The 26,095-nt window shown below is 38.1% G+C and overlaps 3 protein-coding genes across 4 annotated transcripts; 1 reads left to right on the forward strand and 2 right to left on the reverse strand.

Annotated features, from left to right (window-relative positions):
* Window positions 1-4: 4 nt before the first annotated feature.
* LOC137746810 (cytochrome c oxidase assembly protein COX11, mitochondrial-like) lies at window positions 5-3,380 on the forward strand. Its single transcript, XM_068486820.1, has 7 exons — window positions 5-275; window positions 539-875; window positions 971-1,023; window positions 1,372-1,444; window positions 1,575-1,679; window positions 2,864-2,944; window positions 3,020-3,380. The coding sequence occupies exons 1-7, from the start codon at window positions 193-195 to the stop codon at window positions 3,119-3,121; spliced, it is 834 nt and encodes a 277-aa protein (XP_068342921.1). The 5' UTR covers window positions 5-192; the 3' UTR covers window positions 3,122-3,380.
* LOC137746809 (L10-interacting MYB domain-containing protein-like) lies at window positions 3,048-7,177 on the reverse strand. 2 transcript variants are annotated; one of them, XM_068486817.1, is made up of 4 exons: window positions 6,835-7,177; window positions 6,551-6,602; window positions 5,003-5,377; window positions 3,048-4,916 (listed from the first exon to the last, which is right to left on the reverse strand). In XM_068486817.1, the coding sequence occupies exons 3-4, from the start codon at window positions 5,366-5,368 to the stop codon at window positions 4,347-4,349; spliced, it is 936 nt and encodes a 311-aa protein (XP_068342918.1). In that variant the 5' UTR covers window positions 5,369-5,377; window positions 6,551-6,602; window positions 6,835-7,177; the 3' UTR covers window positions 3,048-4,346. The 2 variants fall into 2 exon arrangements, with proteins under 2 accessions (XP_068342918.1, XP_068342919.1); XM_068486818.1 differs by lacking the exon at window positions 6,551-6,602.
* A 1,008-nt stretch (window positions 7,178-8,185) lies between these two features.
* Window positions 8,186-19,300, reverse strand: LOC137749052 (uncharacterized). Its single transcript, XM_068489237.1, has 10 exons — window positions 19,095-19,300; window positions 18,321-18,375; window positions 17,567-17,602; window positions 17,429-17,473; window positions 16,921-17,004; window positions 11,042-11,107; window positions 10,791-10,829; window positions 10,257-10,356; window positions 9,672-9,822; window positions 8,186-9,305 (listed from the first exon to the last, which is right to left on the reverse strand). The coding sequence occupies exons 1-10, from the start codon at window positions 19,298-19,300 to the stop codon at window positions 9,263-9,265; spliced, it is 825 nt and encodes a 274-aa protein (XP_068345338.1). The 3' UTR covers window positions 8,186-9,262.
* Window positions 19,301-26,095: the final 6,795 nt, after the last annotated feature.

Consider the following 26,095-nt stretch of genomic DNA (forward strand, 5'->3'; position numbering starts at 1 on the left):
TTCAGGTCTGCCATTTTTCTTCTATTTTTTCAATTTTTTTGCTCCGATTTTTGCTGGGAGCTGAAGCAAAACTCCAATTTCAAACCCCAATTTCAAAATTAGGGTTTTGCAGAATCATCATCTTCTTACTGTCTGTTGGTTGGAGAGATGCTGCCAGTGTTAAATATCAATTGAAATCCGCTCTCGTCAACCATGTCATGGTCTAGGGTTTGTAAGAGAGCTCTTCCCCTCTCACCCTACCTCAACAGCTCACACCTTTTCACTCTCCACTTCAGGTAAATATCTCCGTTGCTTAAAAGGACATGATTTCCGCACACCATTTTTCTCGTTCCGCAAGACCCTGTTTATTTCTGTCCCTTGATTCTCGATTGGATTATTCAATTAAATGGCAAGGATTAAATAGCAGTATGCAGAATCCGGGAAAAAAAAAGTGCGGAAATCGCTTCCGGGATTAAAATTGCAGTTGGTGAAGATAACTTGTGTGAATGCCATGTATCAAGTTTGAATCTTTTGCTGTTTCATTGATTTGATGATCCAGATGCATACCCAATTGTAATTTTAGTGGAGGTGGAAGTAGCATTAGTGCATATCAGAGGCATTTCAGCCATGGTGGTAAGAATATGTGGCAGCGCTTTGAATTAAGCTCGTTCAACCAGTGTGGCAGTCAACTCTCACCATTTGCATCTCAGTCTCTGTTGAGAAGGATCCAGAGACCCTATTCTTCTCTGGCTGCCACGCAACGAAAATCACGCAAGATGCTTTACTACTTGACGGGTTTGGTTTTTGCAATGGTGGCTGCCAGTTATGCAGCTGTTCCTCTCTACAGAAGATTCTGCCAAGCTACAGGGTATGGAGGCACTATCCAACGCCGTGAGGTCTGATTCTTTTCGATTTTTCGGGCTGTAATATGGGTTTCTTTCATTCCGAATTTGTTTGATTTAACAGTGGTTTGCTCCTTTGCTTTCTTTAGAGTGTTGAACAGAAGATTGCTCGGCATGCTAAGGATGGCACAGTCACAAATAGGTCCGCGTTCTGCTTCTAAAGTAACTGAGCTTTGTCCTCTTCTTATTTTTATGAAATTAGTAAATCCTTAAGTTTCATTTTGTTGTTGCTTTTTACCCTCCTGCAAAGCCTTAAGTATTCATAAATGAATTCTTTCGGTCACTACCCGTATCCCAATTACACACGAGTTTCACTCACTTTCAAAAAAATAATTATGAAAACCTTTGTTTCTTATTCTAGAATCATGAGTCGGAATTTCATTAGTGGATTCATCTTTGGAATGATGTTGTTCTCAAAGATGTGTAATTTTGTGACTTATGTTGAATAAATTTGCCAGCATTTAGATTTCTATATGACATCCTTTTGCAGGGAGATTGTGGTGCAGTTCAATGCTGATGTGGCTGATGGAATGCAATGGAAGTTTATTCCTACACAAAGAGAGGTTTTTCCTTTCACAATATATTTATTTATTCGTATATGCATTATTAATCTTCATAACATTTTTTTCAACGAAAAGGCTCACTTTACAATTTTGTTGCTTTACCGTAACCTTCTTGCTTTATTTCTGGAAGGTAAGGGTCAAACCTGGAGAAAGTGCACTTGCTTTCTATACTGCTGAAAATCGAAGTTCAACTCCAGTAGTTGGTGTCTCCACATATAATGTTACCCCTATGAAGGTACTGCTTGATAATCTATCTTTTAGTGCTTTGTCATGCTTGTTTGAATTGGATTTCTAGACTCTAGTATGAACAGTGTCTCAATTTATTATTCTTATTGGGTTCCATAAACCTTGATTATCTAGATCTTATGGAAATGAAGTTTTCACTTATTTTTACTTCTGATGTTGATTATCTTGAGAGGTTTGATGGTCTAAGCTTCTTGACTAAATTTAGATGGCACCTTTGGGGTAATTAAGCTGTTGAAATATGCTGTCATAAGAGGGTACCTGAAGGTTGAAGTGTGCTGTTGTTTTAGGATTTCTTGAAAATTACAACAGTTTGCAACCAGAGACAGGTGGTAACACAAAAAATGGTTTTTTTGGATGAGCTTGAGATAGCTCTATACAATGCATTGAAAGTTTCCATTTTCTTGGCTTTCAGAAGATAGTTTATTATATTGATGTAATTTCTTGACATAGAGAGTGGTCCGAGGATAGTGAAGGAACAAATAGAAACACTGTATGAAATCAATGCCAGCCTAACAAAACATTTGAAAGATGCCTTGACAAATTGTTGCTGTATCAATTGATAATATGTGTCAATGTGGCCTTAGAATTGAAAGCAGATTTGTGTGGGGAAAATGACTAGTCATGAGAAGCATCTCGTGAAATCAAGAGCACTTATGACAAGCCAAGGGATCATGGGTTTGTGCCAGTTTCCATCGAATATGCAGCTTTTGAAATCATGAGGAAGAAATTAGTTGGGTTGCACTTGATCCTGGTAGGGGCTAGTGAGAACCTGGTCCAGATGGTTTTCCCATGACAGTTTTCCAAGATTGTTGGGATGTGTTCAAGGGTGATTTCTCGACTCTTTGCCGGGATTTCTTTTCGGGATTGTTAATGCTTACAGTAATATCAGTTGTATTTGTTTGATTCCGGAGAAACCCCATCTTAGCAGTCCATCAGCTTGGTTATAAGTTTGTATAAGATTGTGGCAAATTTGCTGGTACAATGTGATTTAGGAGTCGTCTAGTGTAAACATATGTTCACTTTATTTCGGTTCCAAAATCATGCCTATTGTTTTGGTATTACATTTTTCAATAACCTTTCCGATCTGACAACTTAAAAGCCAGCTTCTAGGAGTTTCATGCACTTCACATTAGAATGTCTGGGTTCTGATAACGTAATGTTCCCTTTTCCCAGGCTGCAGTTTACTTCAATAAAATACAGTGCTTTTGCTTCGAGGAGCAGCGACTTCTTCCAGGGGAGCAGATTGACATGCCTGTAAGTAGTGTGCCTTAAAATACTAATTGCTTAGAAGCAAAATTGATGTACTGAAAGACACGTTACATTTTGCAGGTGTTCTTTTATATCGACCCTGAGTTCGAAACAGATCCGAGAATGGATGGCATCAATAACATAATTTTGTCCTATACATTTTTCAAGGTTTCAGAGGAATAAAGACGGTCTGCCGTCCGCCACTTCAATAACCGCGAACATGATTCGCATTAAGTTATAGAAACGACCAGACAACGACCAAACTCGAAATGTCGAGGAAGAATAGGGCAAAAAAGATCATTTATATCAGTTTTTGGTGTATTCTTTTCCATATTTAAATGCAGATCATGTTTCCTCAGCAGATTTCAATTTATTACATGAAATCTCATGACATCGACCAACCGAGGGCAGGGTTTTATTTGGATGAAAAGATTTAAAGGAAGGGGTCTTGGTTTACATGCCCTACATTGGTTATACATTCATTTGTTTCTTCTCACATTTCAAATACATTGTTAGTTTTATGAGCTATTTGTGCGTTATATTTAGGTCGAATAATGAAAATAGCTACCACTAATACCTCTTCGTTCTGTTTAAGTCAGTACATTTGCACGACAGCATACACCTGCAGTCGAGGTCCCTAATCCGATTCCCGCCTCCCCAAGTATTGCTTGTATGGTCCCCTAGAAAGAGGGATACCTGAGGCCCGATCTAACAAGTATTGCTTGTACAATGTGCCGTCTTTGAAACTCTTGATGAAGAGACGTCTCGTCTCGTCTCCCTCGTAAAAAGGATCTTTTGAATGCTCGACTTTGGAGGAGCGATGACTGATATTAACCTCTCTTAAGTCGGACTTGCCGTAGAAATGGCATTGCCTTTGGTGGCAATGACGGCCATCCGTTGATAAGGAGGAATGCCCTCGCTTGCCCTATTTTTGCATTAGCATAAGTGGTATAGTAAAGCATTTCCCAAACTCTTCCGTCCCAGAACATAAAAGTAGTGTTCAACATGAACAAAGATTAACAAATTAAACACCAACAAATACAACTAGCTTTTCTCACTTCACCACCCAAATCAACAAAATGCAAATGACAAATATACAGATTTTAGAGAAGGAAGGGGACTGTATTGGCGGACGCAATGAACACATGGCAGAGCTGAAAAAGGGAAAAACGGGTGGAAAAACTACAACCGCTATTTCGGGTTTACAAGACGCATCAGATAAACGGTGACTGCAATCTTTAACTTTCAAAAGATGCAGCAAACAACGTGACTCTTGCAAACACTACATGATATTGAACCTGCAGATATCTTGTATCTGTACATGCACCTCCAGAAACCCGCCAAACATGAGTCTTCTTGTAAGCTTGAGAACTATACACCCTACGGACCCTAAAATTGGGATTGACAGTTACTTCCACCACCAGAACTGTCTAAACAAGTATATTTTTCTCATCCGAGCATCGTATGTCATGAAAGCTCGAGCTTTGACAGGGTCAGCATTCAAATACTCAAATGCATACATCTGTTTAGCCTCTTCCAAACCATCAATCTCCATCACAGCCTGTAGTAGTTGAGAGGCATCAATAGGGTATTTGCTTTGCTCCATTGCATCAGCCAAGCAACGAATGCTTGATGCCACAGTCATCAGTGCATCCTGAAGGGCTTCTGAGTCGCGAGGGCGTTTTGGAAGTTGTCTAAGTGGCTGGACCAGAGGGGGGTCTTGACTACCATCTGGCAACTTGGTAAATTCTTCTTCTGGTCCACTATATGACTCGGTTCCGTCTGTCTCACTTAGGTCATCTGAGCTTGGAGAAAGAAATGAGGCAGAATCATCTTCAAAATTCTTCATCTCACTTGGATGGCCTCCATCCTTCATCTTAGCCCAGCGACTAGGGACTTGATAGTTTCCACAAACAATTTTGAGTTCATCAAACATCTCTATCGGCTTTCCTCGAAACCCTTTTGCATCAGGATGTGCCTATTTATGGAATTAACAATATCACCAATATGCAGACAATAAATATAAGCATGAACAATGAAAGAATAAAGAAGAAATCCGCTCACTGCAATGTATCTCTTCCAAAGTTCTTCATTGTCACACTCGATCATCTTTGTAGTGGGATTCCACCTGAACCCATCTTGACTCAGGATATCCTTCATTGCCTTATACCTCTTCTTTATGGTCTTAAGACGATTAATGACTTTTTGATTGTTTAAATTCAAGTTGAAACGAGAGTTCACAGCAATACAAGCAGCAGTGTAAGCATGTTCATTAAAGCTCTTGTCAATTTTGTTTCCATGTCTAGCTTGAATAGCAAGGCAATCAATTAAACACTTATCCATTGCAAGTGACCATACAACGTTTCTTCCAACATTTCTTCCTTTGTGCTTCAAATCCCTTCTCTGTCTATGCAGGTCGTAGTGATCCATCTTTAACTCCTAAAAGAAATTGATAACAAATAAATAAACCAATAACTAGTATGGTACTGTATGAAAAAAATACGGTGAACATAAACTTGCAGGTGGAAAGTAATTATATGAAATCCTGAGGAACTCAAGCATATCAACACAAGAAAGAAAGAAAAACAATGCATATTGGTTTTCGAGATCAACTACTACTTGCAGTTTTTCACCCACCTTTATAATCTCCCGAACTGGCCATCATGATGACCCTAGTATAAGATATAACAACTATAATATATATTTAATTCACAAGAAAACGACCAAAATATGTAAGATTTTCAATCACACGTCTGCCAGAGGTCATGATGGTCAGTCAAAGGGTTATATGTTCAGCAAATAGACTCTAGATTTTGATAACTCTAACCACTAAAAATCCACGTACGAATTAACAATTCCATGTAGGAGACCGGAAATGATACTGAACTATGTTCCCTAATCCATTGTATCGGGAAATAATTGTGCTATGAATCAAACTTTTACTTCTAAATCACATATATCTCCTACTATTGAAAGTGTATTTATTTATTAATGAGATATGAAATCATACAACAAATAATAAAATTACGCTCAGCATACAATGATGATAACTACTACTTACTGCTCCTACCCATACTCCTATTAGATTAATCTCACAGGTAATGATACTTTCACTCGAGATCAAGGGGAAAAAAAAAAAAAGAAAAAAAAAGATAGGGGCCAATTAACAAATGTGGAGGTGTCCCAGGGATTCATACACAATGGTAAACTTCCATCAAACATCTCATAGGAACTCATACGCAATGGTAAACTTCATCTAACATCTTGTACCACAGAAACCAAGTATTTACTATCAAAGACAAAATAAAAGAGAAAGAATGCACTTTTTTGGAACTGAAGAATGAAGATAAATGTACAGATAAAACGGAGGTCAAGGGACAAAGGAATTGTAAATGTACAGATATTTCTAGCCTCCCACCCTCCCACCCTCCCACCTCCCCCTAAAAAAAAAAAGCACTGGTCAATGAAAAGAAGAAAAGGGATGGGGAGACCTAAATAATCAACTACATTTTACAAAGTCCTAGTCTTTCGTCTACGTCCAGTATAAAATAACAATTCTTCAAACTACACAGACTACATTGAGAAAAGCAAGTAAGAGTTTGATTTCCTTACAGGAGAATTGCAGGTTGTAACTCAAAATTGGTCACAATTGCGTGTTTCCATTCTGCGAAAACGAAAGTAAAGTGCATATTCATATAGATTGGTGGTGACTTCAATCTTTTCACTGGAAAAAATTCATTACCTATTCATATGAAAATTTGCATATTATCTAAACAAGCTCCTAACTGCAAGCAATTAGAATAACAAGCTATATTATACACTCGCACACAGTGATATACTGTATGCATATATACAAATATACATCTATACATACAGAGAGAGAAAGGGAGAGATACCCTGGTCAATGGAGAGAGGAAGTAGCGGTCTCTGAAGTGGTGGAGCTCTCTCGCCGGTCAGATTGCCAATTCCCACTGCATATGATCGCCGGGAGATGCAGAGACGGCGTTAGGATGAGGAATGAGGACCGCTACCACACTTCATTTGGGAAATTAGGGTTTTCTGTTTGTAATTTTGGTTTTATTTTTCTCGAGAAAAGTTGGGAAAAATTTTCCCGAGTATTGACACTTTCTCGAAAGCCAAACGCTTACGTAAGAGTTTGTAGATTTGCAGGAAGGACTTATCATGAAGTGCCACGTATACAGGAAGATTTAGTTAAGGTCAGAATGATATTTTTCATGAGAAATATAAATGCATTAAAGAAAAAACTACAAATACAACCAGTAGTTAAGTGAAGAGGATTTATGTTTGATTTTTATTAGAGACGAGTTTGAATCATATTATTGTTAACACATTGTAACACTAAGTCCACCCCCTCCTTCTTAGCGTAAATAATATCGTTTGTTAAAAAAAAAAAGACTCTAAAGCAGGGAATAGTGCAACCCCAAAAATAAGAATTGGAGGTACCCATTTCTACATTAGTGACATCTGCAAGAAAATTGTCCTCCCGAAAGTTGTGACTCCACGTAATGTTTTGGAAGGAAGACATCAAGCTTCTAATGTACATAATGATAGATCGGATTCTCCATGGTATTTTGAATCTCCCTTCAACCACATTAATGACCTGTTTAGAATCTCCCTCCACGCAAATATTTTGAAAGCCTCTATTCCGAGCAATTATCAGAGCATCTGAAACTTTGTTTTATGTGAAAATCTCGAGTATATTCATATATTGGGGTATGTTTAATAAGCATGTGTTGTAGATCCAAAAATTTCAATAAACCTAATCCAAATTAGATTCGTTAAATTTAAGAATCTTGAGTTGGAGGTAAATTTTTCGTAGATTCATTAAATTTAATAAACCCAAGACGGTAGTAAACTAATATTTTCACAATAAACTTGTGTTGTAGGACATTTCTAAAGAATTGGCTTTTGCATCCTATATGTTTTTAAGAGGGCGAGTCTTAGCGTAACACATAAGTTGCTCCTTTGTGACTGAAAGATCACGAGTTTAAGTCGTGAAAACAGTCTCTTTGCAAAATAAAGATAAGACTGTGTACGATAGACATTCCCTGACCCTCGCAAAGAAGACAGCCTTGTTGGCTTGAGATCACCCTTATCATAAATGTTTTTTTTGAAAGAGTTTATCAAAAAAGTTATTAAGTAGTCCTTTTGCAATTGGGTGTTCTTAAAAGTTAAGACCATTTACTTCCCCAAGATGAATAGATGAGAATGCAAGATGCATAGCAAAGTGAAAAAATTTGATGAAAATGGGGAAAGATGAAGTATGAAAAAACTTGTGTAACTGCAAATTAATGGCTATTTGGTGGGGAGGAGTTGGCGGAGCGCACCATAGATCTTGAATCTCTCAAGATCAAAATGTTAGTGTTTCGAATGTGAACTCTTTTGGCACCACCCCGAATGAACTCACCAAAGGAAAAAGGAGCCGGTGTCAAAGCCATCCCGAATGAACACACCAAAAGAAAAAGGAGCCGGTGTCAAAGCCGTTGAGTGAGTATGGATAAAAAAAGCGTGTGAAAATCACTTCTCTTTTAAATTACTAACAAATCCTTCGAACCAACTTCTGTACAGTCTACGGCAGTTTTCTCGTCAAACTTTAATCAAACAGTTACGAATGGCCTTAATCAAATTTCTGGAACAACAAAATTCTCTTTTATAGAACTAAGAACCATACTCCTTGTGTACTGGTGATACCATGCGATTCTAAGCCTGCCTCGAATGCACTAAGACTCGTATATTACTATACCGTCGAAACAAACTTACTTTCGATTTTCTTCCTTGTCAAATGATTCTGAGGTGGCCAATTACTGGTTTCTCAGTCCGGGTTTGAAACTTTAAACTTTAAAGCATTTCAACAACATACTGTTCATCCTGCCAAAGAGGAGCAATGCAACAATATTAACTGATATCAAGTACAAAAGAGCAAATAGATTCACTGCAATTTTATTTTCCTCGTTAAGAATAAAAAGAACTGACCGAATAAGGGATTGCACGGGGCTCACTTTCTTCTTCCTCTAAGCTATACAAATGGAACATACCTGCCTTTGATCTCAACTCTTTTCAGTTTCCCGGCAGACTGAGGAAGAATCAAGTGCAAGAGAATATTGGATTAACAGTTATAATGTCAGTACTAATGAATGCATGCAAAGGTTCATGATGCTTAAACTTCCAAGGTAGTGAGCGAAATACTTCAAATACATGATTACTATGGAACCGGAAAGTACATGCTGACTTTACCAGTATGCTAGTACATGTCCAGCACAGTCAAAACATTTTTCACGCTTCGTTTGTTGTGGAATAAGCTGTTTAGAACGCCAACTGCGAACGCTTCAGCATGAGCTTTTTCTTCCTGCGTGACAATACAAGCAGTTGGAGGCCAATAAAAATAGTGAAATCCGGAGATATATAGATCATTTGTTGTATACTGCTGACTCCTGTATAGATGTCCGACCTTTTAATTCTTTACTTTATATTCAATTAAATGTTGGACTATAATCTAAAGATCGATGTAACATGAGAATAAGGGATAAAAGCATAAGCAAAACGAAGCTCTGTGATCTGGTAGGAAAGTTAGATCAGATAACTAGGGATTTTGATAAGTTGAAAAAGAGGACCATTCAGATGTCAAATACATATAACAGGATTAAAATGATAATGATTACTGATTTGTTAAAGGCTTGACATAATGACTATGAAACAGAGTACAGAATCTAACCGGTCTACAGCTTCTTTTCCATGCAAAGCTGCGGCCTTCGCAAGTTGATATATTCTGTTGAAATTTTTTCGATCCATGGCCTCTTTATCAAATATGGCATCTGATAAAACAACTGATGATGCTCCCTCAGCAATGTACTCCCCAACTACATCTGTATCAATCAGAAGAACAAAGTATCAGAATAATAAGCCAGGTGTCCTTTCTCAAATCCAATCATTTACTTCCGGAGGATGTTGAACAACACCTGAAATATGAGTAATAATTTCATAACTGGAACTAAATTCAGCTAAATATAATCCTGAAAGATTTCGATCTCTTTAAGTTATAAGTTTTAACTAACGTATACCCAAAAAACAGCTAACATGATGAAAGGCCTTCTTGTCATCTCCTAGGAACGTATGCTTTTCACATAAAAGAAAAAAGCTACCAGCCAGAGTGCTGGAACTACTGAATTTGCATTGATCAGATAGCTTTTAGGACCTTATGTTTCTTTCATATGACATAAGCTAAAGATTTTCCGAGTACTAACAGGACGTGATGGCCGCACTGAAGCTTTCAAAGAAACAGGAGAGTCAAATTACCAACCTATCTTTATGCCTTGAGAAGCAACCATTGAGATGTGAGGAAAAGGCTTTTTAATGGCTGATATATATTGTGTGCCACCTAATGCAGAAACAGGATATACCTGCTCACCAATATAAGACAGTTGATTCCACAAGTCTTATACAGAGCTGAACAAGCATGCATAAGAAATTGAACTTTATGGGGCAGTGCAATACACAATTTGCCATGAAAAGTTCACTACACTCTACAATTCATTTTTCAACTGAAAAGAAACATTTTGTTCACTAAGCTCAGTGAAGCTACTAAAAGATGCTTATAATTAACTTATGACCTCGGATGTTTAATTTGGTTTTGTTTTTTTTATTAAAGTTGTACCAGAATGTTGGTGGACATCTTTTTTGCTGAGTCTTTATACCGTGTTTTATAATGATTATTCACTAATATTTGGTTCTCATATTCCTAGTTTTTGTCTGAGGACTCCAAACCGATAGTCTATGATAAAGATGTCTGTCGTGAAGCAACTTCCATGTGAGAAAGATGAATGCAAAGAATTACCTTGACAATCTTGGCACCAATGTTATATGCAGACAATATCTGCAAGTAGCAAATTGGTTAAGGAAAAGTTGATCAGTCTTTGCAACGTCCATCACAATACCATGATATGTAAAATGCATTTAGATTTTCCGGTATAATTACAAGAGTAAAGATTTTAAAAATTAAAATAGGTCAAACAGGTTCAACTGTAAATCCATGAAGCTTCAGAGATTGAAGCAAGTTACAGTTTTAAGTATAAGAAATGGCTTTACCTCTGTTGGGGTCATAACACCAGGTATGTATAAAACTTCACTATACCGTAAATCATCCACAATATCCTGATGCAAATTTTTTGAGTTATTAAAACTGTTAACTGAAGCAGCCAGCCATTGTGGACTTAAGCAGCCATAGCAGCCAGCCATTGTAGACTTAAGAATTAGGAAATTAGACATGAGTTCCATTGTAATTAATAAAGTAGTTGTAAACAGTAAAGTTAGGTATAGGCAGTAGTGTTTTTATGACTTCTTGTACTGGTTTCATACCTGATCATCATTGCTTGTATTCCTATATAAATCCTCCAATTGGGAGATGAATACATCAAGAAATTAACTCTATTTTGGCATGGTATCAGAGCCATTCTGATCCAAAAGGAGTTTCTATTCTGATTAACCTACTGGCACTACTGCCATCTACCCCATAAGACCTGCAGAATAGCAGGCCTTCTACTTTCATACGAATCCGATCTCTCTTTGGCCATATCTGCCAACATCACTACCCATATTGAGCTTGTTAACCATATATATTCCGCTGCATCTCTACCTAAATACTACCCCATACCCTATAAACCATACCCGTTGGAATCACCCAACAAACCCGTGCCATTGCCTCTTCCTCCTTGCATTTTGTTCCTGCATCTCTCTCAGTGAGACTGACTCTCTATTGTTTCAATAAAGAGAATTCGTTGCAGTAGTAATGGGTGACTCCAAGACCACTGTTTCAGCCGCTGTTACACAAAATGATATGTCTCTGCATATCACCCCAGACAAGTTGGATGGGTCCAACTATTCCTCGTGGTCCCAAAGTGTCCGCATCTACATCACTGGCAGAGGCAAATGGTCTTATGTCAGTGGAAAAAAGAAGGCACCAGCAGAAGCCGATGCATCGTATGCTATATGGGAGGAAGAGAATGCCATGGTTCAATCTTGGCTTCTCAACTCCATGACTAGAGATTTGCGGGCCATTTTTCTCCGACTCTCTACTGCAAAAGATGTTTGGGATGCTGTTACCCAAACTTACTCAATTGAAAAAGATGCATCAAAATTATATGAACTTCGCCGTCAAGCACTGGCGACTCGCCAGAATGGTGAGCCTTTATCTGCATATTATGGTAAACTCCAGCAAACATGGCAAGAAATAGATTTCTTACGTCCTGGAAAATTGAAATGTGCTGATGATGTTGCTGCTCGAGAGATAGAAATTTCAGAAGAAAGATTGTATGATTTTCTGGCTGGCCTTGATCCTCATTTAGATCATGTTCGCAGTCAAGTTTTGACTCAAACACCTTTGCCATCTGTTCGTGCTGCTTATGCTCTTGTGAATGCTGAAGCAAGTAGGCAAACCATTATGTTGGTTGGCCCACAAGTGGAAGGATCAGCCATGGTAGCTGCTCCGTCTCGATTTCCCCGTGGAGTCTCGAATTCTCGATCAGGTGGATCTAAAGTTACTGATACAAGGAAGTGTACTTATTGTGACAAGGATAAGCATACTAGAGACACTTGTTTTAAGTTGCATGGATATCCTGATTGGTGGGTTCAAAAGAAGGAAAATCAAAAGAAAAGCATTGTTGGATCACAAGCACACCTGTCTACACCAACGCCTTCCGTGCCTCGAGTAGATCAATCTGCTCACTCAGTTTCTCCTACTACTGCTTCCACTTCCTTAGTCGACGCAGGTAACTTTGGTTTTGCCTTGAACACCACATTTGGTGCTCCAAATAAACCTTGGATCATTGATTCGGGGGCTTCTGACCATATGACCAATAACTCTTCATGGTTTGCTTCTCACACTACTCCACCTTTAAATACCGTTAAAGTTGCTAATGGTATTTCCACTCCAGTGCTTGGAGCAGGCTCCATCTCATTAACACCATGCCTATCTCTCTCATCTGTTTTACATGTTCCTAATCTTTCTCACAATTTGCTTTCTATTGGTAAACTCACAAATCAACTAAACTGTCTTGCCATCTTTTCTCCTACTCATTGTTGGTTTCAGGATATTCGAACGAAAGCGTTGATTGGTCATGGTAGAGAGAGGGGAGGTCTATACTACTTGGACTTACCACCAGATTGTGAGAAGACAAGTTACAGTTGTCAAGTGGAAGCTAAACAATTTGAAGCTTCTGAAAAAATTTGGTTATGGCACAAAAGATTGGGACATCCTTCCTTTCAGTACCTGCAATATCTATTCCCTTCTTTATTTTCTAAAGTCAAGGTTTCTAATTTCCATTGTGAAACTTGCATCTTTTCTAAAAATCATCGTGTCTCATTTCCTTTAAGCTCCAATAAAAGTGATGTTCCTTTCTCTCTTATTCATTCTGATGTTTGGGGACCATTTCATATTCCTACTCATACTGGTGCTAAATACTTTGTCTCTTTCATTGATGACTGCACTCGAGTTTCTTGGGTATACTTACTAAAAAATAAGAGTGAGGTTATGTCTGTTTTTCCAATATTTCATCAAATGATTCAAACCCAATTTAATGCTAAAATTCAAGTTGTTCGATCTGACAATGGGAAAGAGTATTTGAATTATGGACTTGGAACATTTTTTCAACAAGAAGGTATCATTCATCAAACATCTTGTCCACATACTCCTCAACAGAACGGTATAGCAGAACGTAAAAATCGTCACCTCTTGGATGTGGCTAGATCTTTATGTTTTGCTATGCATGTTCCTAAACGTTTTTGGGGTGATGCCATTCACACAGCTGTTTTTCTTATCAATCGCATGCCATCACGTGTTCTCCAATTTCAAACACCTATCCAAACCCTTTCCCAGTATCATTCTCTTCCTTCACTCCTTCATATTCCTCCAAAAGTGTTTGGTTGTGTCTGCTATGTTCATGTCCACATGCAAAATCGTGATAAGTTGGATCCTCGAGCCATCAAATGTATGTTTATTGGCTATTCTGCTACTCAGAAAGGGTATCGATGTTACTATCCTCCCAATGGGAAATTTTTTGTCTCTATGGATGTTACCTTTCAGGAACAAGAGGCTTATTTTTCAGACGGAGATTCGGTCACTTCTCTTCAGGGGGAGATGGGGAGTAAGGAGGAAGAGCAGTGGCCACTTGACATTGGTGGTATGCATTTTTCGGATGAACACTTGTCTGATGCCGGTGATGGTCCAAATTTGCCTAATGATGAGGCAAAGAGTGGAAAAATATTGAAGGTATATGAGAGGACAAGAAAAAGGGGAGATAAAGGAAAAGAAAAAGAAAAAGTGGCTGATGAGATAGACCACCCACATATAGATCCCCTCATTGACCAACTCTCTGACCAATCAGCTGCTACTCATACGAATTATCCTGAGGTAACCACTCATTCTCCTTCTCTTCAGCCTACTATATTTGATGAGTCCAATCATGAGATTTCATTAAGTGCTGATCCAAATGAACCACATCATGAGTCTGGTTCTCGTTATCCTATTCGAGAAAATCGAGGGATACCCCCTGTTCGTTATGGTTATTCTTCCACAAAGGGTATTCAATATCCTATATCTAATTTTGTTTCATCTCATCGCTTGTCAGACTCTTATATAGCTTTTGCAAACCAATTGTCATCAGTCTCAATTCCTAATAAGTTACAGGATGCTCTTAAAAATCCAAAATGGAAAAAAGCTATGATTGAAGAGATGGAAGCTCTTCGAAAAAACTCCACTTGGGAACTGGTTAAACTTCCTGAAGGCAAGAAATCTGTTGGGTGTAGATGGGTGTTCACAGTAAAGCATAAAGCTGATGGTTCAGTGGAGAGGTACAAGGCCAGATTGGTAGCCAAAGGTTATACTCAAACCTATGGCATTGATTATCAAGAGACATTTGCGCCAGTAGCAAAGATCAACACTATTAGGGTTCTTATGTCATTGGCAGCAAATCTGGGGTGGCCTCTACGACAGTTTGATGTGAAAAACGCATTTCTACATGGAGACTTGGATGAAGAGGTATACATGGATCTTCCTCCTGGATTCACTACCACTTGTGATATTGGCAAAGTATGCAGGTTGAGAAAGTCCTTGTATGGATTGAAGCAATCACCAAGGGCATGGTTTGGCAGGTTCACTCAATCCATGAGAAGTTATGGGTTCAAGCAAACTCAGGCTGACCATACCTTATTTCTTAAGCATGATAAAGGTAAACTTACAGCCTTAATTGTTTATGTGGATGATATGGTGGTTACAGGTAATGACGTCGAGGGAATTCAAAAACTTCAAATGTATCTAGCCAAGGAATTTGAAATGAAGGACTTGGGTACTTTGAAATATTTCTTGGGTATTGAAGTTGCAAGATCAAAGCATGGCATTTTTCTTTCTCAAAAGAAATATGTTATAGACTTATTAACTGAGACTGGGATGTTAGCTTGTAAACCTGCAGACACACCAATTGAGCAAAATCATAGATTAGGAGACTATCCTGATCAAGTTTCGGCTAACAAGGAAAGATACCAAAGATTAGTTGGGAGGTTGATTTATTTGTCTCATACACGACCTGACATAGCCTATGCTGTAAGTGTGGTGAGTCAATTTATGCATAGGCCAAGTGAAGCCCACATGGATGCTGTACAACGCATTCTCAGGTATTTGAAGTCTGCTCCTGGAAAAGGCTTGATGTTTTCCAATCATGGACATCAAGAAGTTGAAGGATACACTGATGCAGATTGGGCTGGGTCAGTAACTGATCGCAGATCGACTTCTGGATACTTTACATTTGTTGGAGGAAATCTAGTTACTTGGCGCAGTAAGAAGCAACATGTAGTGGCTAGATCCAGTGCTGAAGCTGAATTTAGAGGTATGGCACACGGCGTGCAAGAATTGTTATGGCTCAATATGTTGTTGAGAGAATTGGGTTTCAATTCTACAAAGCCATCAAATCTTTATTGTGATAACAAAGCCGCCATTAGCATTGCTCATAATCCAGTTCAACATGATCGTACTAAACATGTTGAAGTGGATAGGCACTTTATTAAGGAAAGGTTGGTTGATGGTAGCATTAACTTGCCTTATGTGAAGAGTGATGACCAGCTAGCAGATATGTTAACAAAGGCAGTGTCAAGTAGGATTTTCCATCTTGCACTCAGCAAGTTGGGCATTCGAGATATTTATGCACCAACTTGAGGGGGAGTGTTAACTGAAGCAGCCAGCCATTGTGGACTTAAGCAGCCATAGCAGCCAGCCATTGTAGACTTAAGAATTAGGAAATTAGACATGAGTTCCATTGTAATTAATAAAGTAGTTGTAAACAGTAAAGTTAGGTATAGGCAGTAGTGTTTTTATGACTTCTTGTACTGGTTTCATACCTGATCATCATTGCTTGTATTCCTATATAAATCCTCCAATTGGGAGATGAATACATCAAGAAATTAACTCTATTTTGGCAAAAACCAATATGAGATAGATATTTGAAGACATGAACATGGAATATAACTGATAATAAATGGAAATAGTTACAAGTTATACGATGGTAAGGAAAGCAGAGTGATTGGAGAAGAACAGAGAAAAGTGAAGGAGGCTTTTCTTGGCCAAGTATATCAGTATATGTATGCTATGCCAAAAGGAATGGACATGTCTACAAAGATAAGTTGGTAGTCTCGCACAACAATAAGTTACTCCTATGTACATCTGTGAGACAACGTCCTATAAGCCCTTGCAAGGCTTGTTAAGAATCCAATGTGGAACATTTATTTCCAAGAACTTAGTAGATAAGCTCTAATGTGAAGATAAAAGGTTCTTCATTGTTATGGGTCCGGTTACCCTCATTCCAAATTAGAAGTTAGATTAGATGAAGATAAGGCAAGTTGAGAGATACACTTGGTGGTTAATACCTATGAAGTTCAATATTAAGTAAAGAAAAAGCGTACAGAAACTTCTAAATGCTTACCTTCACCATAGCAGGACTCATAAGAAAGTTAGCTCCAGCTAGCATTGCCCTTTTGGCATCATCAACATTGAGTACAGTTCCTACCTGCAGGCCCCTTGGCAACTTCAGAGAAACTAATTTATGATGGTTCCAATTACAGTTTCTATTATGGGATACAATTTGATATTGTCATTTCTAGAAAAATACAGAATTTGCATTTCGAATGCTTAGCAGAAGATGTGACTGGAATTTAGAAAGAGAAGCTATCAAGGGTTAAAATCCAAATTTCCCATCTAGAGCATATATGCTACACAAGTCACATTTCAGATTACATCCAAGAAAAGGATAATGTATGACTCAGACTCACCCACATGAACCAATATTTGTGTTAGATGATGCGGACAAGGGAATAAGTGCGTAATTTTGTTTTTAAAGTTTTGGTGATCTATTGTGTCAAACACCATGACATAGAGTGCACAAGCAATTGAAAATGAAATGTCAAGATATCGAGGAGGAAGAAGATGATTACCCCCAGGAATCTTGTAGGATGGTCAAGTACTAGCTGCTGTAGAACCTGTGCAGGAAGGGTGAAAAAAAAAAGGCATGAGCACCAGAGCTAAGCAACCATTTTAATGAGGAAAAAAGAAAGTTCAAAACTTTAAACAACCTCAAAGACACCTGGGGTCGACATCACAATCTCCAGCTGCATATGAAAAGATAATAAACTATCAGCAACCCATCATTGGTGGTTATATAAAAAAAAAAATAACTATACTGTAGTCTTATAAACAATGCAAACATGCAGCAGATATTTTTCGTACAAGGGTGTTGCGCTCCCTTGGTGCTTTTTCGGTAAATGTCATGCTTAATGTCAAGTGAGCAAAAGAAAGAGAAGAGGGGGTTGATAGAAAATGCTTTGTCTCCCTAGCATAAGAAAACAACCATTATCTAACAAAAGCATATTTATGCAGAATAAGAAAACTATCGTTATTACTATATGAGAGACGTAACACTGGTGAAAAAAGGGGAATACGACAGGTATTTCTTCCGACCATATGAAGTTGGCAATAGTTCCCTAAATGCAAGGTACTTGAAGGATTGTAAAGAATTTAAAAAAACCACGACCAGGGAGCTTTAACCACCTGATACAAGTACTTGGCAGATATTCCACTGTGAGCTAGTAATATCTTTCAGACATTTGAAACTGATGCAACTGATTCGATTACTACACAAATATGAGAATATTATATCTCTAACTCATAGACTAAAACATTAAGTCAGCTATTTTTGAATTTTAACGTTTCTTAAAAGCTTGAGTTTTTCCCTAACATATTTAGGAGAAGATCTTGGACGGAAACCAGTTTCAACTTCATCTAAGAAATTTAAGGCAAAAATAGAAAAGTTACGAACAGAGAACTCACAACTGAAATGCCACCACGAAATGCAGCAGTAGCAGCTTCAAATGCCAGTTCTGCACTACACAAGGCGAAAAACAAAGAGTAAGTCTGAAAATCTGTTATAAAATTCACTCCTTTTCGACTAGAGAAAAAGTACACCAAAAGAAGTCAAATCGAATACTATTATCCCTTTAGATAAATAAGAAATATCATTCACAATGCAGAACAAGCAGGAAAGGTTGCATAGTAAATCCAGTAGCAGCTTTCCGTGCGCAAGAAGCATAACAGAAACTCAAAAACAAGCGAATCACAAGCTAAAACGTCAGCTGCGCACCCCTAAACCTCACAAATATTTGACTCTTGCTACTATATAATACACATTAAAAAGAGCCGCCCCCATTTGTTTCTTAGTCTTTCCAGTGCAAAGAAGTCATATGCTGCAGTTTCGGAGGAAGGTTGCCTTGTTTGGATTGCCGAAAATTTATAATCCGATTAGATTTGCTAGTGTTTGAATTTCCGGAAAATGGTATTTCTAAATCACTCCTGACTTTAAAAATCCCATATGAGACCCAATTGAGCATGCATAAAACTACATAGCAACACAGGCTGCGCTGTGATCGAAATTATTAACTTCTCTGGGGAAACTAGGGAGAATATCCCGTCAAAACCGTAACAGAAGCCTTCGTTATTTCGATCTTTATGCAAAATCTTACTTGTTTGGAGTTTATGCCGTAATTTGAAACTAGTTGTAGAGATATTTTGAACGTTATTATCTTGTTTATGAGGAGAGTGAGTCACCTGTTGGCGCGAAGGCAGGCGATGACACCAGAATTCTCAATCTCCGCCAAGGTTTTGTCAATAGAAATTGCACGAGACAAGCAACGAAGGCCGAGGCGGTGGGGTCGCCGCCACTGAGGTGGTGGTGGTAACGGTGGTGGTGGGATTTGAAGGCCAGGAGAAAACAAAGGCCGTATGATGTTTACACTCGCACTCGTGCTCGCCATATCCGCTGCTCCCTTCAACTGTGAAAACACACGAGTAGATAACTTTGGGCGGGACGTATTAATTAATAAAAGATAATACTTGTGTTCCCTGGTGGTAACATGATTAATGAATGTTTATTTAAACAGAAACTAGCATTTGCCTACACACTTTATATGTATGAACACATTTGTTTAGAAAATGAGGAGAGAGGGAGAGAGTGAGAACGTGGGGAAGTAGTGGGAGGTTTTTTTTTCTTTTTAAAATTTTTAATATTAAAGGTATTTTAACATCAGTTGTAAGTGATGCTTCAATAAAAAACAGTAAAATTTGAACCTGTAAAATTACATTATTGCCCATTATTTTTTTTGTGTGATAAAAGATTAAGTAGTATTTTCACCATCTTTTGGTTGGCAAAAAAAGGTTTTATTAATTAATAGAGATTAACACATTTATTTATTTTTATAATTTTATATTCCGTTAATTAACACATTTATTTTTTTTACTTTTGAATTTTTTTTATAGGATAAATTACACAAAACTATCTTAATTATGAATCCACGACAATCTCATCTTTTAAATATTGCAATATCATACATCGTCTTATGAATTTATTTCAATGTCAGACTTCTATTAAATTTTCTATTAAATTTGACATTTAAATGATGAAATGGTAAGTGCGGGACTCACATCCTCACCTATTCAAATTAAAAAATTAATTAATATTAATTAAATCACCTTCACTCCCCCCCCCCCCCCCCCCCAAAAAAAAAATCCTTCCGTCCCCCCTCCACCTCTCTCATTCCTTCACAACCAAAAACACAGATCCTACCCACGCCAACATTCCCCCACCCTCCCCGACCACCCATCCCACTCCCCCATTCTTCTCCTCTTTTCCCAAAAACCAAAAAAACCCATAATTTTTTTTTTTTTTTTTTTTTTTTTTTGCAGGTAATTGATTCACCCTCTTTAATCTCCAGATTTCGCCATCAATGGCTTAACTGGCCGATTCCACCGTCCTTCCTCACCCTCCCCCCCTCCACTGCACCTCAACGTCACCCCCTCCACCCATTTCGTACGATTCTCCTTTGACCTCCTGACCCTCATCTTTGTCTCTTGTCCCCGCGTGTCACACCCTGATCCTGACATACGACCAAGATCGACACGTGACGTCACTACATTCTTGTTTATCTATCATGTCTCGCCTCTAAGACAAGACCAAAGCACAACCAATGATTTAACCACACATTCATTTTCTTTTATTTCATGGTTGCATCTAACCTTAGGGTTAGATTGCCTACATACCCTGAGAAGGGATCAAGCCATTCGTAGTTCAACATTCACTAAACTCAGACATTTATCCCAGTGCGTTTTAACAGGAAGGCATAGTATTCCTCAATCAATTATTGGGACTTGACAAGCATGAATTACTAGATAGTGGGCTACATAACAAACCCAAATGGCAATCAAGATTTCAATTTCATCCATCATATAAATCACTATGTTTCAACATAATACCGCAATTTATAGCATGCAACATCTCAAAAAAAACAACCAATGAAGCACAATATTATTCTCTAGCCACATTGGTCAACGAATCTGATAATAGTAATAAAAGTCATATCCAACATCATTCCACAATCACTCCAATTAATCAATCCCAAGAATCAAAGATGCACGATATTAACATTTAACTACGTTAATCAATCAATAAGATCACATATCAATTCACAAAATTTAATAAAGGAAATCTACATAATTCCCTACCTGATTCCAAGTAATAACATGATAAATCTAATTTATAAACACAATGTCTACTGTGAGCAATTCCTATTCACTCGAATCTAGGGCTGGTGTTACACCCGCCCCTGCGTATAAAAGTAATTCTGTAATTCTCCCCAAAAAATTTATAGAATTTTCAATTTAGTCCTTATTCCTTCACCCAATTAGGATCTGGAAAAGAGATTTGTTGTCATCCTCAAACTGCCACGTGGCAGCACCCCAACTCACCTCTCTTTTCTCTTTCTGTCCCCTACTCGTGACTTCTTCTTTTTCTTTTCCTTTTTCTCTTTTTGTCTTTGCACTCTTTCTTCTCTCTTTCTCGAAAACTCTCATTTTTCTCTCTTCTCTCTTACACTGTGACCACGCACACACCCATAGTTGCACCTACTCGAGGAAATCATCACCATCATCGCCATCAAAACCTCGTCTTTCTCTCCCTTTCTCTCGTTGCAGTGAGGACAAAGGAACCCGAGAACTCTCCTACAAGTTTCCTTTATTTTTCCGGTTGGGTAAGCCTCAATTCTCTCTTTATCCGTATTAGATTGTTGTCTGGATGGGATTCTCTCTCTATTCGTATTAGATTGTTGTCTGGATGGGATTTACTAAGTTGTATCTCGTTATTTCCAAGGTTTTAGAGAAAGATCGGCTCGGGTGAAGGCACACCCATCTCCGGTGAGCCCGTTGTTGTCGAGGGGATTTCCGACCACCACCGGCCGTTTCACGGCGAATTAAAGGTATAAAAACACTCATCTCACCTTGTGCTTCCTTTTGGTACCTAGATCGGGGTTTAGAGTACACGTTTGCAGTTGACCGGAGCTGCAGAAGCTCCGACGTTCTCCTCCGGTTCACACCAGGCCCTTCAGGCCGTTTCCAAAACCCACGGGCCTTAAGCCCGTTTTGTTTCAGCCCAAAACCTTAACCCATTTCCTTTTTCATTTTATTTTAAAAACCTTAAAACCCAAAGGCCTTAGGGCTATATCAGTAAACCCAAAACCCTTTCTAAGTAGGCCCTCGGGTCGTGTGGGTCTGGGCCGAGCCCAGAGAGTTACTAACCCATTTCCAATACCCAAACCCTAGGGCCTAAACCGGACCTAATACCCAAACCCTAAATTGGGTTGACCCGGGTTGACTCTGACGGGTTGACTCATGACCCGCTGACTTTGACCGTTGACTCGGTCAATGGTCACCGTTGACTCGATCAATGGTCAGCGTTGACCTTAACTTTGACCCGTCAACGTTGACTTTGATCTGTCAACGGTCAACATTGACTTGATCGTTGACTTTGACCTTCAGGTTGACTTTTTGGGTTTTTTTGCGGGACTTCTTCTAGGCTAATTTCGACATTCTGGACCCGTTTTTGAAGTCTGTTTTCCCAAATTCAATCGTTTGAGTAGAGTTTGATTGAAGGCATCCTTTGTGTGAGTAGGTGCAAGTAATAGTAGTGATTCCGTTATTCCTTTTTGGTTCGGCTTTGCACCAACAGTGTACGGTGAGTGGACCCCTTCTAAAAATGAATATTTTGATAGTAGAAATGCATACATGAAAAGCATGCTTTGATGACTATGTTTTATGAAACGTTTTATGAGATAACATGCTTACTGAGGCTGGTTTGAATTATTACTATTTTTCCTATAACCTGTGTTCTTATAGAATATCCGATGGATGATGATATGATATTTAGAATATGTTTAGAACACCTCTTTATAGTATAGATGATGGATGACTTTATACTATGAAGTTGCTTTTCAATATGTATGTTCACTGGTTTTGTACTTACCTAGTGGTCCCTTCCTCTACGGGACGTAGGGATAGAGCCTATCCATCCAGGGCGACGATTTGGTGTTGGCATAGGGCCTGAAGTGTGTTACCTCTGGCTATTTAGCACATGGACGGGGAGTCGGCGTGGGGCCTAAAGTGTATTTTCCTCTGACTGTTTGCTCAGAGACGGGGAGCCGGCATGAGGCCTGGGGTGTTATCGAACATTCACTAGTGATTATTATATATACAAGTTATGATTTGAGACATTGCACGACATGCTAGGTTTCGGAAAACCTATGTTTATCATTATATATGTGTTTCATAAAACTTGGGGGTTAGTACGTTAATAACTGTTTTGTTATATATATATATCAACTTGGTCCACTCATGTTTGTTTTGCGCCCCCTTCAGGACCTATGAACAAGGAATTTGATATGAGCTACGAGGCATTTCCCTACCAGTGATTTTGTGCTATATTCTCTCTGCTTCAACATATTGTAATAGCACTTCTCTATCTTAATTTATGCTTGTACTCTGTAATAGACCTATGCTCTGGACATGTCATGTATTTTCCTAATTTTAATACTTGGTAGTTGAACTTTTATTTTGTGTAATTAGCACCTATTGCATGTTTTAGTTTATTTCTCAGCATTTGTGTACTTTAATTGGCTTCATCACCCTTCGGGTGTCGGCCAACACGTGACCATCTTGATGTCCCTAAGACATCAAGGTTGGGGCATGTCAGCTGGACTAACCTTATGGAAATGAGCAAGAGTAGGGATTCCGAACCACTTAACTGAATTTAACTAAAATATGGTCGCTTATCGAAATGTACCAAGTACAACTAATCCTCATCACTCCTAAAATGGGTATGGTCCCCCATTACAGATATACCAAGTAGAAACATAGGAATAATTTAATCGTGGAGGCAATGATCACCCATCGCGGATATACCAAGCATGATCACCCCTGAAATACATATGGTCCCCTATCACGAATATACCAAGCAGGAATAATTATAACAATCGACAACCGTTAGAGCGTTTTCACAGAAATGATGAAAATCATATGTGAAGTAGCCTGAAAACGCCTTAATTCGGCAAAAACCCTAGAAATGGTGAGCTTCGATTCGTCAAATTTGCAACTCTGCCACGCCCATACTTGTTTGGGGTTTGCTCATGGGTTCAAGGGAAGCATTTTGGTGGTGGTAGTCATCGAAATACCTTTCATAAACGGCGGATCGCCGCCGTGCACCCTACAAAGCCCTTGGCTTCAATTCTCATGAAATAGGACCAATTTGTATCAGATTTTTTATTAAAATGGAAGAGGGAAGGCTATGGAGTTGTCCCCAGGTGTTTTTTCACTGTGAATCACAGGAGAAACGCCGATGTTGGCATCAGAATCTATAGTTGCAGTCGGGTCGGGTCACTCAGGAAACGGGTCGAGGAGTTTTTATTTTTTATTTTTATTTTTTATCAAACGATAGATTTTGTTAGACTAGATATTAGATTAGTCACAAACAAAGTTTAAACCTACGCCGTCATATAAAAACTCAATACATTTTCACCACTATGATAAAATGTCACTTGCATAGTCATCTTTGATGATGTTGTGGTTTTGGTCTTATTATTGCGACGGCATTGAAGGCATGGAAGACTATTGCAAATGTTAGTTTTTGTTAAATTTCAAGCATGTATTAGGGTTTTTTTTTTTTCTTTTTTTTTTCTTATCTCGAAGTTTTGCTTCTATTGGTCTTCTTGGAGAAAGTTATTTTACTGAGGCCTGTATCACCAACGATTTTTTTCAGTTTGTTGTCTTTCTCAAAGTATATGCACTTACTTTTTTTTTGTTTGAATATGCACTTACGTTTAGTGGTACTGGTGTAAAAAATAAGTACGGCTTTTTCTCTGTGTGAATAGTCATGGATTGGAGTCTCCTTTCCTTAGACCATCTCTAATGGTTAGGCTAAAAGCTAAAATTTTTAGTCCAGAAATAATTTTTTTGTTCCAACCGTTCTAGTCTAAAATTTTAGCCCGGGATTATTAAAGAATGAACTTAGGCTCTTTTTTTCCTTAAATTAATTTAAAAAAAAAAATACATATGTAGACTATCGTAAATTAATTTTATGAACATTTTAATCTAAAAATATTTAAATTCCGATAAATATTGAAAAATCACTAAATTTTCACAAAGCAAGCCTTCAACTTTCAATTCACCAACCGTTCCGCCGCCATTGCAATTTTCTTGAAACTTTGCAATGATTTTATCCCACAAAACTTTCTTATTTTGATTTGTGCCAGCCACCATCTTCGCTAACAGAAACTCATGCCAAATATAAAGTAACATCTTCCTTACAGGTCAAATTACAACCTCTAATATGCTCTTTTGCCATATTGAACAATTTGGAAATGGTAGAAAGATAATTTGGAAGAATTGTAGGAGAAAATTGAGTTTTGTGTGGATGTTTGAACAAATATATAGATATTTATAGAGTTTTTTGAAGAATTTTGAGTTAAATAATTTTTTTTAATTATTTTAGCCGTTGGATTTAAATTTGGGTCGTTAGATCTTTTTTTTTTACTGTTAGATTTGATTATATTCAATCTTAACCGTTGAATTCAATGTATTTTAAAATAACATATTTAAAAAAAAAAAATTAAATTTGAATTTGGAAAGCAACCTATTAAAAAAAAAAAAAAAAAAAAAAAAAAAAAAAACGCGCTGTTGGCACTAAACGAGGAGAGGGAAACCTTCGAACCTTCCCTTCAATTTCTTGGATAAAGGAAGGAAACTTTCCTCCTCCTGCAAAACAAAACAAGTCTCCGTTTACCTGATCTCAAGACGATCAATCGCCTCACCCCGTCCGCATTTGATTCATTGCTTGATACGCACGCAACTCACTCAAACCCAGTTTCTACAAGTTTCCAGGTTTGATTTTAAATTTCAACATCTGTTTTTGCAATTCAAAACTTTTATAATTTTGTCTGAAGGTATGTATTTTACGGTTGCTGCTTAGAACAGAGCTGATGGATTCAGATAACGGGACGCCGCGGCCTCGGCCTCCTCAAGGTGATGGATTCAGAGCAGGCCAGGGCGATTGGAGGAGTCAATCTCTGCCGTGTTCACGACAAGAAATTGCCATCAAGATGTAAGTTGTTTTTTTTTGTTTGTTTGTTTATGGAGTTGAGATTGTAATTCGATAGATAATATTCTACTAAGTAATATTCGTTTACTTACATGAATTCCGTGAACGTGAATATACGTTCATACAACTGTAC

This window comes from Pyrus communis, chromosome 10 (assembly GCF_963583255.1).
Source record: "Pyrus communis chromosome 10, drPyrComm1.1, whole genome shotgun sequence".
In the NCBI taxonomy this organism is placed as follows: Eukaryota; Viridiplantae; Streptophyta; class Magnoliopsida; order Rosales; family Rosaceae; genus Pyrus; species Pyrus communis.

Excerpts from the sequence above, each read along its gene's own strand:
- LOC137746810 (XM_068486820.1), top strand. The coding sequence starts at position 193 with ATGTCATGGTCTAGGGTTTGTAAGAGAGCTCTTCCCCTCTCACCCTAC. Across the intron at positions 1,024-1,371 it reads GATGGCACAGTCACAAATAG|GGAGATTGTGGTGCAGTTCA; the intron begins GTCCGCGTTCTG and ends ATCCTTTTGCAG. Across the intron at positions 1,680-2,863 it reads ATAATGTTACCCCTATGAAG|GCTGCAGTTTACTTCAATAA; the intron begins GTACTGCTTGAT and ends CCCTTTTCCCAG.
- LOC137746809 (XM_068486818.1), bottom strand. The coding sequence starts at position 5,368 with ATGGATCACTACGACCTGCATAGACAGAGAAGGGATTTGAAGCACAAA. Across the intron at positions 4,917-5,002 it reads TTTGGAAGAGATACATTGCA|GCACATCCTGATGCAAAAGG; the intron begins GTGAGCGGATTT and ends TTCCATAAATAG.
- LOC137749052 (XM_068489237.1), bottom strand. The coding sequence starts at position 19,300 with ATGGCGAGCACGAGTGCGAGTGTAAACATCATACGGCCTTTGTTTTCT. Across the intron at positions 18,376-19,094 it reads GCCTGCCTTCGCGCCAACAG|TGCAGAACTGGCATTTGAAG; the intron begins GTGACTCACTCT and ends CGCCTTGTGTAG. Across the intron at positions 9,823-10,256 it reads TTCTCAAGGCATAAAGATAG|ATGTAGTTGGGGAGTACATT; the intron begins GTTGGTAATTTG and ends TGATTGATACAG.